The sequence below is a fragment of the Trichosurus vulpecula genome, chromosome 2 (genome assembly GCF_011100635.1).
Source record: "Trichosurus vulpecula isolate mTriVul1 chromosome 2, mTriVul1.pri, whole genome shotgun sequence".
Classification (NCBI taxonomy): Eukaryota; Metazoa; Chordata; class Mammalia; order Diprotodontia; family Phalangeridae; genus Trichosurus; species Trichosurus vulpecula.
Window position 1 is genome coordinate 19,226,320 of NC_050574.1, and position 11,565 is coordinate 19,237,884.

General features: G+C 46.6%; 1 protein-coding gene across 1 annotated transcript; it reads right to left on the reverse strand.

Moving 5' to 3' along the window:
- Positions 1-855: 855 nt before the first annotated feature.
- Positions 856-9,887, reverse strand: NMNAT1 (nicotinamide nucleotide adenylyltransferase 1). The gene is made up of 4 exons (XM_036744972.1): positions 9,760-9,887; positions 6,115-6,298; positions 4,092-4,237; positions 856-3,803 (listed from the first exon to the last, which is right to left on the reverse strand). Exons 1-4 carry the CDS (start codon positions 9,875-9,877, stop codon positions 3,415-3,417), a joined length of 837 nt encoding a protein of 278 aa, XP_036600867.1. The 5' UTR covers positions 9,878-9,887; the 3' UTR covers positions 856-3,414.
- Positions 9,888-11,565: the final 1,678 nt, after the last annotated feature.

Here is an 11,565-nt window from a genome sequence, read left to right on the forward strand (position 1 = left end):
GCAAGGCAGCAGAGGATGAGTTAGGCTGCCTCTGTGGGCTTCTGCCTGGTCTAGCTCAACCTACGTGCTAGGGGGGTTGACTGAAGCGATGTTCAGTTTCTGTCCTGGATGAGTAATATCTCAGTTTAGTCATTCGGTTTAATTACTAGCATTTTGCTGCCCTTTGTAGCAATGAGGGTGATTAGATCCTGGGGCTTTCTCTCATATGGCTCGGTTTGACTCACTGGAACATTGAGTATTTGAAGTGGCCAAAAGCCCTGATGGCATCCAACCCCAATCCATCCATCTCTTATGGAGGAAGAAGCTTGGGTTCAGAGGGCACACAGCCAGGGCCAGTGCTCCTCCTACTCTACCACGCTGCTTCTAACCTCAAGGTGGCATGGACAGAGTCATTGTATCAACTTAAGAGTCTTAATAGGGCACCCCCAGAAGAGTGGGTGACATTTTCCAGATCTGGGAAGCCACTCTTTAATATTTCCCTTCTGTGGGCAACAACAAAAAGAAATTGCTATTTCAGAGATGAAAATTAATTGTCTATGCCTTTGTATTGAGTGGCATCAGTGGCAGGTGGGGGAGCTGAGTGCTATGGGCCCAAAATTTCTGAAATGAGCATGAGAATGGGGTCAGATTTGGATTTAACAATATTCCAAGAAATACATTCAAGGACCTAACTTTATGACACAAAAGGCTTCCCAGTGCTTTGAGAAGTGTGATCCAGAGAATCTGCGGGGTCTTTTGTTTGTTTTTGTGGGAAGGAGGGGCAGGGGTTGGGAAGGTAAACAAATCTTACCCAATAGGGGATAGCAGAAGATGAGAGGTGATAAAGCCCAAATCATTTTTCTAGTTTTCTCAAAATTTTGATAAAATAGAATTCAATTTATTTAAGTCTGTATTCAAAATTGCCAATTACATGAATAAACAATGTACATATGAAAACTCTTCTGACACAAGACTACTCAGTATAACCCTCGCTGAATTATACAATTATGAAAAAAGGAACCCAATAATCCAGCATTATGAAAAACAGATCCTCACAAAAATTCACATTACTTCCACTCAGTCCTTCAATATAGTTTTGTTTAAAAAGCCCACCTATTTTCTCCCTCTCCCTAAACGAACTTGTGACATTCATTAATACTCACTGCCCCATGGACATAATTGCTACAATCTCCATCATTCAGTCCTTGAGGACACCCAAGGCTCTGCCATGCAATTAGCAGCACCCTGAGATAATGAGCTTGGCTAATGTTCCTGGTACACGGTGTGTGCTGATGTTCTAGAAACGCCACAATAACAAGATAATTCTGGCCTGCCTAAGTCTTTTGAAGAGGTCATGCAAGCTTCACACAGGGTCCCAAGGTCGACACATCCAGGGCTTTCCATCGGGTACTGTGTGACATGGCAGAATTTTCTTCTGAGATCTGAGTAATAGAATCTTTGCTCCACTGTGACCTTGGAGTTGAGAAAAGATGGGGGGAGGGGAGAGAGAAAAAGTTGCGAGTATCAGTGTTCTGTTTCCGTGTCTCATCTAACTCCCAAATGATGAGTATATTTCTTCTCAGGGCCGAAAGTCAGAGGTTATAACTGGACAGCTCTAGCTTCCCAATGTCACCGGCAGGCACGATCCATTTTTCACTAGCGTGATGGAGGCCAAGGCAAGACACAACTGTAGTGACTCAGCCTATCTGACCAGGAAGTGGGTGGGTGTCCCAAGGCCTCCAGGCCTGTCCTTGGAATGGGGGGTGAGGTCAATGGGCTACACACACGTGTAGTTTTTGAGGAGGAGAAGGTAAGCCAAAGGGTCCAGCTTAAGCATCTTCATTTCCTATCTTTGTTTCAAGTTCAGACCAGGCTGTAAGTGCAAAAAAAGCTCATGATCCCAGGATGTTTTTTAGGGAACTTGAACTCTATTCCTTCTAGTTCCATCATAGCTGGAAACCACAGCTAGCAAATGCCAGGACTGGGCCATAAAAAGCTGCTTCCTTTCTTCCTTTAATGACTCTCTCAGACTCGCTGAGTTTTTACCTCTAACAACCTCCAAAATATGCTAGTGTTTTCTGAACAAAGTATGAGCTCAGATCCAGGACAACAACCTTGGACTTCATTATTTTATCAATAGCATTAATGAGAATAATTTGACTTTATTCAAATTTCCATGAGAAAAATAAAACATAAGAAAACAGAATGCTGCAGGGATACAACAGGAAATGGAGGTGATGTGAAAATAAAAGCTATCAATCCATTAAAAAAAGAAAGAAAGCTGAGTGCTGTTCAAATAAATGCCTGGATTATCAATGGGAACTTAGGGATGGTTAAGGCACATCACCAAACTTTGAAGGCTCCTATCATAAATATTATCCCCAGGAGATACTAGGAACATTAATCCTAATTAAGTTAAATGCTTTGGGGATAGCTAAATGGTGCAATGAATGGAGTGCTGGGCCTACAGTCAGAAAGACCTGAGTTCAAATCCTGTCTCAAATATACATACTAGCTGTGTGACCCTGGGTAAGTCAATTAACCCCTGACTCAGTTTCTTTATAAAACAGAGTTAATAATGTCAAATCCCTTCAGGGGTGATGGGAAGATTAAGTGAGGTAACATTTGTAAAGCTTTGCAAACCTTAAAGTGCTATATAAATGCCAGCTAGTAGTATCATCATTTTCCCCATTCGGACCTACGTTTTATGCACACGGGACACTGAAGTGTGCAAGGTCCTCTCCCTGACACACACAGGGATCAAGCCTGGAACTGACCAATCTTAAAAAGAGCGGCTGGAGAAGGCCAGCAGGGCTCACAGCCATGACTCAGCCTTGGGTGTTCCTCACCCTAGGGCCAGCCTCCTACCCATCCCATGACATACAGTGTAAGTATTCTAATTCCACACGTTCTTCCCGTTAGGTTTTTTGCACAGCTCTGGATGTTCAATGGAACTTTTTTTGTAGTATTGTTTTAAGAATCCTGTCCTTGAGTCACTCTGGACTAATGCAGGCCACTGAAACCAGAGGGGTCTTAGATAGAGCAACAGTTTGCTTTTGCTTGGCTGGAATTGTCAAACTAGACCCCGAGTTCAGCTTTTTCTTTGCAGCAAACATGACATGTACCTTATTCTGCTCACTGGGCTTTAGAATCTCTCATCCTGAAGCCGGAGAGCTTCCTTCCTGATGAAATGTACTGGGGTTGCTAGATGGATCCGTGGAAGAGGTAAGTCTCATGGCTCAGGCAAAGTAAATTAAAGTTAAAAAATTATCTCAAACTATGTCATTCATCATAGGCCAAGGTAAACTTCAGATAAAAAAGCAAAACTTGTGATTTTTATTATATTCTAACTTTTAACTTGTTTTCTGCTAAAACCTGAGTCACTTCACTTTCAGCGGAGGCGGTCCTGAAGGACGGCCATGGCTGGCAACTCGCCTACTGCTTGGCTTTCAGCAAAGGGGCGAGGATAGAGCCGGAGTTCCTGTCCTCACTCTCTGAGCTGTACAGATTGTGCTTTTCGATGTATTGCTGGACAGGGTCTGGCACCAGGTAGCGGATGCTCTGGCCTCTCCTCAGAGCCCGCCGAATCTTCGTGGACGAGATGTCATTGGTAATCCATTCATTCACCAGGTGAATGTTATTTCTGTGTTTCCAAAGAATATCTGATTCATAGATAAATTTCTCAGCGTTATTTCCAGTCCGGGTGATACACACAAGCCCGTAATTTCCCACGATGGTGGTGATGTCCTCCAGCTTCCACAAGTTGGGGACACCAAAAGACTCCAGAAAATCTGCCCCACACAGCAACTTCAACTGGGGCGGACCTGGGGAGAAGAACATAAGAATGTTTTTTAATGGAAATTTCTCTACTGTCTCCTACCTCAACAAAGATCTTTCCTTAGTTTCTCAGACAGCAGCTGGAAACATGGACTTGGTTTACCCCTCACACCAAGCACGGACAGCATTCCCTACACATCTATCCATGCCTTTCTCCGCCCTATTAAACCTAATAGGAAAAAGAAAATCGTCGCCTGGGTGCTCTGGGCTTTGGAAGCTACTCTGTGTTCCTTCTAGTCACAGGCCCAGAAGGAAGGTCCAGCCAATGTACTAACCCTTTTTTTTCGGTGATGATGGTTTCTTTTCACTAACTTCTTGGCTATTTCCAGTCCTCTTCCTCTTCCCTCCAGGAAGTGCGGGGGAAGTAGAGTCCCGCACGCTATTGTCGGAGCTCCTAGCTTCCAATCTCTGTTTATGGTAGCTGCAAATAGAACAAGAGAAGCCCATGGACATTAAGACAGAAATACTGTCTCCTCTCCTTCCCAGCAGGCCCCAGGTAAAAGGCTGAATTCATTTTACTGTAGTTTCCAGAGCATCTTATGTGTCTAATCATTGCTGGAAATTTATTCTATGTCATCCCCAGCAGTAGAGTCACAGATGATGCCAGTAACAAAACCCTCCTCTCCTGACTCAGTCTCATACTGTCTTTACTAGATTACATTGAATGCCAGGATGCAGAAGGGGGCAGGAAGACTGTGCAAAAAGAATGGACTCCCCAAAGTGATGTGCATTTATGGCCCCATAAGCCAGGATGGGGTTGGCAAAGTCTTCTAGTTAAAACATAAGTGGGGAGGGGTAATGGGCAGCAGGCTTTGGTATTTCTAAAGGTCCACTGTGCCTTAAGTCTCTGCCCACTCCAGTCCCTGCTCTGCGCTGCAATCAAAGTCGTTTTCATAAAGTACAGGTCTGATCAAGTCATCCTCCTTGTCACCAACTCCACGGGCTCCCTATCACCTCCAGGATTTGCACCTCCCTCCCTCTCCTTGCCTCCCCTCAGTGACCATCTCCAATTTACCCTGGCAATGTAGTTGTTTACATGCTGTCTCCCCATTAGACTGGGAGCTCCCCAAGGGCAAGGATTGTGTTTGTCTTTCTTTGAATTGCCCACTTGGCACATAGTAGGTGCTTAATAAATGCTTGTTGACTTGAATCGACTTGCAGCTGAAGCAAAAATCAAAAGGGATTAAAATACTTGGAAGAGAGCAGAAGGAGGTTTCAAAGGCAGCAAAGAAAATCAGGGCCTTGCTGGAACTGCTCGGAACTGTAGTTCATAGTTTCACATATGATCTTTTTTTTTTCTCTTTGCATATGGATGTTCGTGCTTGTTTACATTTATAATATTCATAATAAAACAAGAAAAAAATGTTTAAATCAATGAACCTGCACTGTAAATTCCTCTGTTCTATACTGTGTGACTGGCCTCTCCGAGGGTAAGTTTTGCTCAGCTACTTTCTCTCTCCAACCACCCCCCCCTCCCCGCCCCTTCCCTCCCTTCCTTCCTCTCTTCCTCCCCACTCCACCCCTCTCTCTCCCTCTTTCTCTCTTTGTACTTTGGTACAAGGGATGGTTCAATGAGTAGGAGAGGCTAGGACATATATTCAGAAATTAAGGCAACATAAAAACAAAAGCTATCATAGACATTTTAAAAAATGTACACGCTCACTCTAAAGTCCTGAATGAGAATTCAGGAGGGGGCGAGATGGCTTTTGGCTATATTCAGGAGGGTGGCGGACACTGAGGGGACAGAGATGACAAGACTAGGGGCCGATGATATGAGGTCTGTCTCACAAAAGCAGGACGGGGGCTGTATAGGAGGAGAGGAGGAGAAGCATATACTCCAAATGCTTTCATCCAAAGACTGGGAGGCAGAAGGAAGGCAGGCTCTCTGCCAAAGGGCCTAAGCTGCAGGAAAAGGGAGATGAAATAGGATTCTTTCCTTAGGCAATAAGAAGGTGAAGACAACCTTCTGGGTGGAAGAAGGGTAGAACTGAGAGTCTCTAGAATTCTACAAGTTGCTAGCGGATAGTCATGGGTGAAACGGAAACAGAAATGACAACAGATTGTGTGGCTGTGGAAGGAAGTGTGAAGCCCCCAAGTGTGGGTGGGTCCTTGGGAGATGCTTCAGCTGTACAAAGGCCACATTCTGAAACTTCTTCAGGACACTGAAGATTAATCGTACATTGAAACAGTATGTGGTGGCCTGGGGCAGAGACGGGGGATGCGCTGAAGAGGCTGCAGAGCCCAGGGGCTTGGTCCGTGAGAGGCCCTGGGGGAACAGGGTGAGGTCTCAGTACATACCTGAGCACTTTGGCTGTCTCTATCCATTCCTTATGAAGACTTTCCCAGGTGTCTACCTCCAGCCATTTGGAGGTCTGCGTGGCCAGCTCTGCCATCACTACTCGATGGTGGGCACTGATGAGGCCTTTTTTCTTATATGCATCACCAACAGGCGAAATGATGCCTCTAATGACATTATATTCTCCTGAGTAACAAAGTTGGAATGAAGAAGAGTTAGAATTTTTCATGTGGGCAAAAATTCTGCCACAGCCTGGTAACATTATAAGGGATAAAGTGTTCCTGGGCACTAGAGCTCTGCCATGTCAGCTGGGCTCAAGCACTAGCAAAGCTTATCAAGGTAGAAAGGCTCCAAGTCAGGGCCCAATGAAAAACCAGACGTGAGACACAAAAAAACCCAGCTAAGATACATGGCAGCTCTTCCCTGGAGCATGATGGGGTCACAGCAAGCCACAAACTATCCTTTAAATGGGGAAGGGCCGCAATCTGTATTGGTGGAGGGAGTACCCATACACATTGATAAAGGCACCCTTGAAGGAAGTAGGAATGATGAACAATCTTCTTTAAACTGTAGGACTCTTTTATGCGCTTCTGAACTTAGTGACAGACATCTCTTTGACCGGCATAAAAGACCCAAGAATGAAAGAAGTCCATCAGACCAAGGCTGAAAGGGGCTCAGAGAGCATCTTCGTCCCTCCGCCCCATTATGTCACAGAGCAGAGTGGTTTGCCTGAGGCCACACAGCCAGCTGCTGGGAGCTGAACGCAGGATCTTCTTCTGTCCACAAAGCTGCTGTCCTTCCCCAGCGCTGTCCCCCTGACGCTGCAAAGCTGCCGAGATTCCCTGCCGCTCTGCTCCTCGGCCTGGGAAACAGCTCACCAAAGGATTCCTTTGAAAGGACCAGACTTTTTGGTTTTTTGTTTTTTTTTTGCAGGAGGGAAGGCAGGGCAATTGCGGTTAAGTGACTTGCCCAAGGTCACACAGCTAGTAAGTGTGTCAAGTGTCTGAGGCCGGATTTGAACTCAGGTCCTCCTGACTCCAGGGCTGGTGCTCTACTCACTGCACCACCTAGCTGCCCCAAGAAAGGACCAGACTCTTACTGCTTGCCAGACCTCAGGAATGTCTGACTGGGGCTGTCACTGAAATGATGACCTGACTCCTCTGTGGCCTGAGAATGGCCAGACATCCACCCCCCACATCTCCTTGGGGAAATCCTTCTCCAGCCATGTGGGGGGAAGACATCACTTGATCTCACTGGCTCTGAGGGCTCCTTCTTCCAGTGCCGTGTGTGTGTGTGTGTGTGTGTGTGTGTGTGTGTGTGTGTGTGTGAGAGAGAGAGAGAGAGAGAGAGACAGACAGACACACACACACACACACACACACACACACACACACACACCCCTGCAGCCTCCCCACCCAAACCCATAGAAACACTTGTGCTGCAGTCCCCGCAGGTGGCGGCTCAGAATCAGAGGACTGAGGACTTTATACTTCTTTGTGACAAAAGTGGCCTCCTCAGTTCCTCTCCATTTTCTACTTGAAACAAATGTGAGGGTCAGAGGTGGCCTGCTTGGAGGAGACTCCAGGGGAAGACTTTTTTTCCTTTTAGTTACATTGACACTCCGGTCTTTTTTTTTCCCAATCCTGTTACTTCTAATGACTCCTAGTAACCTGACAGCTTTCCTTCTGCCCCACACACCCTTCCTTCTAACAAAGAAATGCCATCAAACAAACCAACCCATGCCCTGGCTCTGCCCCCTTGGAGCCTCACACGCAAAGAGTGACAGGCTGGGGTGTGTTTCACCAGCCATCCCCATGACTACTTCCTCTGCTGACCAGAATCCCCCAGGAGAGTCTGATGGGGTAGCTGTCTAGGGTTCACTGTGAACAAGCCCACCCCTCCGCCCAGTGCCACGGGATCCTCTTCCTCTGGTTTCACCAAGTACACTATAAATTGGATGTGAAGGGCAAAATCTACAGCTTGGTGCCCTAAATCAATCAAATTAATCCTGCAAAGTAGCTTGGACAAAGGCTCCTGAAGCCAGGACCCATGAATTTTCAGGGGTTGAATGCCATAGAGACTTTTCTATTTCCTCTTCTCTAAAAGTATAATAAAGAATTAATTGGCCTCACTGGTCACATACTCTGATAAAGTGAACCCCACCTCTTTAGTAGTATCCTCACCTAAGGGTATGCACTTGAGTCCAGAGAGAATGTAACATGGAACAATAAACATTCATTAAGTACTTACTGTGTACAGAGCACCAGGCCAATTGGGGAGACACAGCCAGTGCTAGGGGATGGGAATGGGGTCCAGAGGGAATTAGAATTATCTAAGACATCCCTGAACTCAAAAAGCCTCTGGGTCTATTTAGAGGATTAAGCACCAGCATAGGTGTCTATAATACAGGCTACTTCTCAGTACTTATTAAATGTATTAGAGATGCAGAACCCAGGGCTCTAGGAATCCAGGAATGAAGGGGAAGGGCATGGCCAGCCAGGGGGCCTCCCACCTGTATGCACTGTGCAGGCTGTCTCCCATGCCTGAGACACATTTTCACCAAATCCTTTTCTTCCTTCAAGGCTCAGCTTAGCCATCAGCTCCTAAGGGCAGCCTCCTAGCACTGACCCCTCTGCTCCTACCAACTGAATATGTCTTCTACCCCTTACATCTTTTCTAGTGTCTGTCTGAATGCCTGCCTTGCACCCACCACCGACCTGGAATTATACTTGCTTTCTGCCCACACCACATGAGAACATAAATTCCTCCAGAACAAATATGGGTCCTTCTTTTGCATCCTTCTCAGCACCAAATCCCACGCCCTTCCCACTGGACCAGACTGAACCTGTGATTTTGGTGGTGCCAAACTCCCAGGGAGGAAATCCCTTCACCAATGCAGATTACCACTTGCTCTGTAACTCAGAGCCTCAAGGAGGGAGCCTGCTGAGCACTGGAGTAAAGGGCCGGCCCTGGAGTGACAGGACCTATGTTCAAACCTTGCCTCTGAGGCTTAGGACCTTTACAATCTCCCCTTCTCAGGCCTCGGTTTCCTCCTCCGTAAAAGAGAGGGCAGGACTGGAGGCCTCTGAGGTCCCTGCCAACTCTCACACTGTGTGCCTGTCATTCCAAGAGCTATCAGGGGTGGGCAGGGTCCCACAGCCAGGATGTCAGAGACAGGCGTTGAACCTGCCTCCTATATTCCCAGGCAGCTCTCTCCCCACTTGACCACGCTGCCTCTCACCTCACCCAGAAGAGACTAACCGCTTGCTACAGGTGTTTTCTGTGCTGAGGTGATAGCCCCTGGAGGAGGGGTAGGAATTCGACAGGGGAAGGAAGGAAGGGGAGGCCTCCAAGGTCTCAGGCTATAACACGAGCCAAAGCTCAGAGGTGGGAGAGAACAATGTGTGTCTGGGGAGCACAAGTGTCTGGTCTGGCCCAAGCAGTTTGTGCAGAGCACACAATGAGATGAGGTGGGGAAAGTTGGGGACTGCCTCAAAGACCAGGAAAGGCAGCCTGCAGCCTCCTCCAGCAGCACTTAAGGTCACAAAAGACTTCTAAGGGAAGAAGGGCCCCATGTGAGCTGGAAGCCAAGCAATCCCATGGGCCAGATGGCTACAGCCTTGGCGGGCTGGCAATCACTCCCTTACCTGTCGCATTCATGTAGTCCTTGGCCAGCTCAAACAACCTCAGGTGCATGTTGGTGATGGGATTAAAAGAGCCACAGGCCAGCAGGACCACCTCTGTTCTGTCTTCCACATTCTCCATGACTGTACAAGCCACTGAGGAAAGAAAGAAGCAGCAAAGCTGGTGAGGAGCGGTGTGGGGCTAGGACTTCTCTAAAAAAACAGCAACACAAAAACATGACTTCAGCTTTGGAACGCAGGAGATTGTCTACACTGACTCTGGAGAGGGGAAGGCTGTGGGGTCTATACTGACTCTCTGGAGAGGGGGAGGCTGTGGGCCCAAACAGTCACACCTTCTCTCTCATTTCCCAAGGCCTCGTCATCTGCAGCCTGGCCACGACTGGATGACTTTTTCGGCTGTGGCCCCCCATCAAACAAAGTACAAAAGGGTCCTTGAGGGAAAGAGTGACTTGAGCAAGCGGCTTTTATTCATTTTATTTTGACTTTAAGGAACTCAAAAATGTTGAACATTATTTTAATCAATCAATTAACAAGCTTTATTATTAAGCCAGGGTTTCTTAATCTGTGTGTTATCGTGGACCCCTTCAGTGGCCTGGTAAAGCCTTTGGCCTTCTTCTCAGAATGGTGTTTTGTGAAAATTCCTAACTGAAAGAAATGCCAGACTGAACACCACTGCAATCACTGTATACACTCTGTTTTGGGTTGTGCTTTTTTCCCCTTAACGTGACTTTACGTAAACATTTCCAGGCGCTGCCACAGTTCCCATGCTCACCTCTTACAGCATCTATCACGTTAAAAGATTGTACTTTGTTTAGCCCATTCCCCAGTTGTTGAGCATTTGGGGCACTTCCAGTGTTTCACTGTTAAAAAGTGCCCTGCCTGGCAACCCCAGGCCTCTGGTGCTCATCATTGTGACAAGCCTGTTCTAGGGGGGTTGTTGTCATCTTTGTTCCCTGCTTCATCACTGTAATAACAATTCAGCTAGCAGCTGTTACAACAAGAATGCTGCCAGCACAGGTTCTTTTGATCTGCTTTACTAAGGAAAGTGACTTTAAGGGGTTAACAACGTCACTTTAATCATACATACAAATATAACTCAGTTCAGGAGGAAAAGCCAGCACCCTGAACTTCAGAACAAATACAAATAGAAATTACAAACATCAATAGACAGACTTTGTCTGATTCAAATCACAATTCATAGTTACCAGGACTATCAAGGAGTTATCAACATCTGGGTTTACAATTGGGGGAGAAAGGCGCGGCTCTTAACAACAGCTGCCCAGAGTGTCCACATCAACACTCCTCCATGAGTGAGCCCCAGACAAAATGCTAACCTTTGAGGTTTTTATACCCTCTTCAGGGCCAGAAGGATTCACACTTAATCAGCAAAAGGGTGTGAGCCTGGGGTTTAGCACCTAGTTAGCAAAACGGTGTGTACCTGGAGCTTTGCACCTAGTAAGACTTAATCAAAAGCACTTAATTTAGCATTCTAAAAAGGCAAAAAAGTCCCTACCAATACAATCACCAAAGGCCCAGTCAAGGTGTTATCACCACCCTGCTGGCAGCTTGTGCTGTGTGCTGCTATCACTTCTAGCGGATGCTATTCTTGCCCGGCACCACCCTCTCTGAACCATAGTCAAAAAGTGAAAGCATGTGGAATCTCAGTGTCACTGGCTGTAAGGAAAAGGGTGATCTGTGGAATTCTCTGTCATCTAGGTAAAGAAGATAAATGCTCTGCATATTAAAGCACCTCTTCATCCAAAGACTGCCTTAACTCATCTGTGTGGAGATCAGCTGCCTTCAGTATTT

Bases quoted from the DNA above. Each gene is read 5' to 3' on its own strand.
- NMNAT1 (XM_036744972.1), bottom strand. From the start codon at position 9,877: ATGGAGAATGTGGAAGACAGAACAGAGGTGGTCCTGCTGGCCTGTGGC. The intron at 6,299-9,759 runs GTAAGGGAGTGA...TTTGTTACTCAG, and splicing joins GGACTACATGAATGCGACAG to GAGAATATAATGTCATTAGA. The intron at 4,238-6,114 runs GTATGTACTGAG...TTCTATTTGCAG, and splicing joins GAGACAGCCAAAGTGCTCAG to CTACCATAAACAGAGATTGG.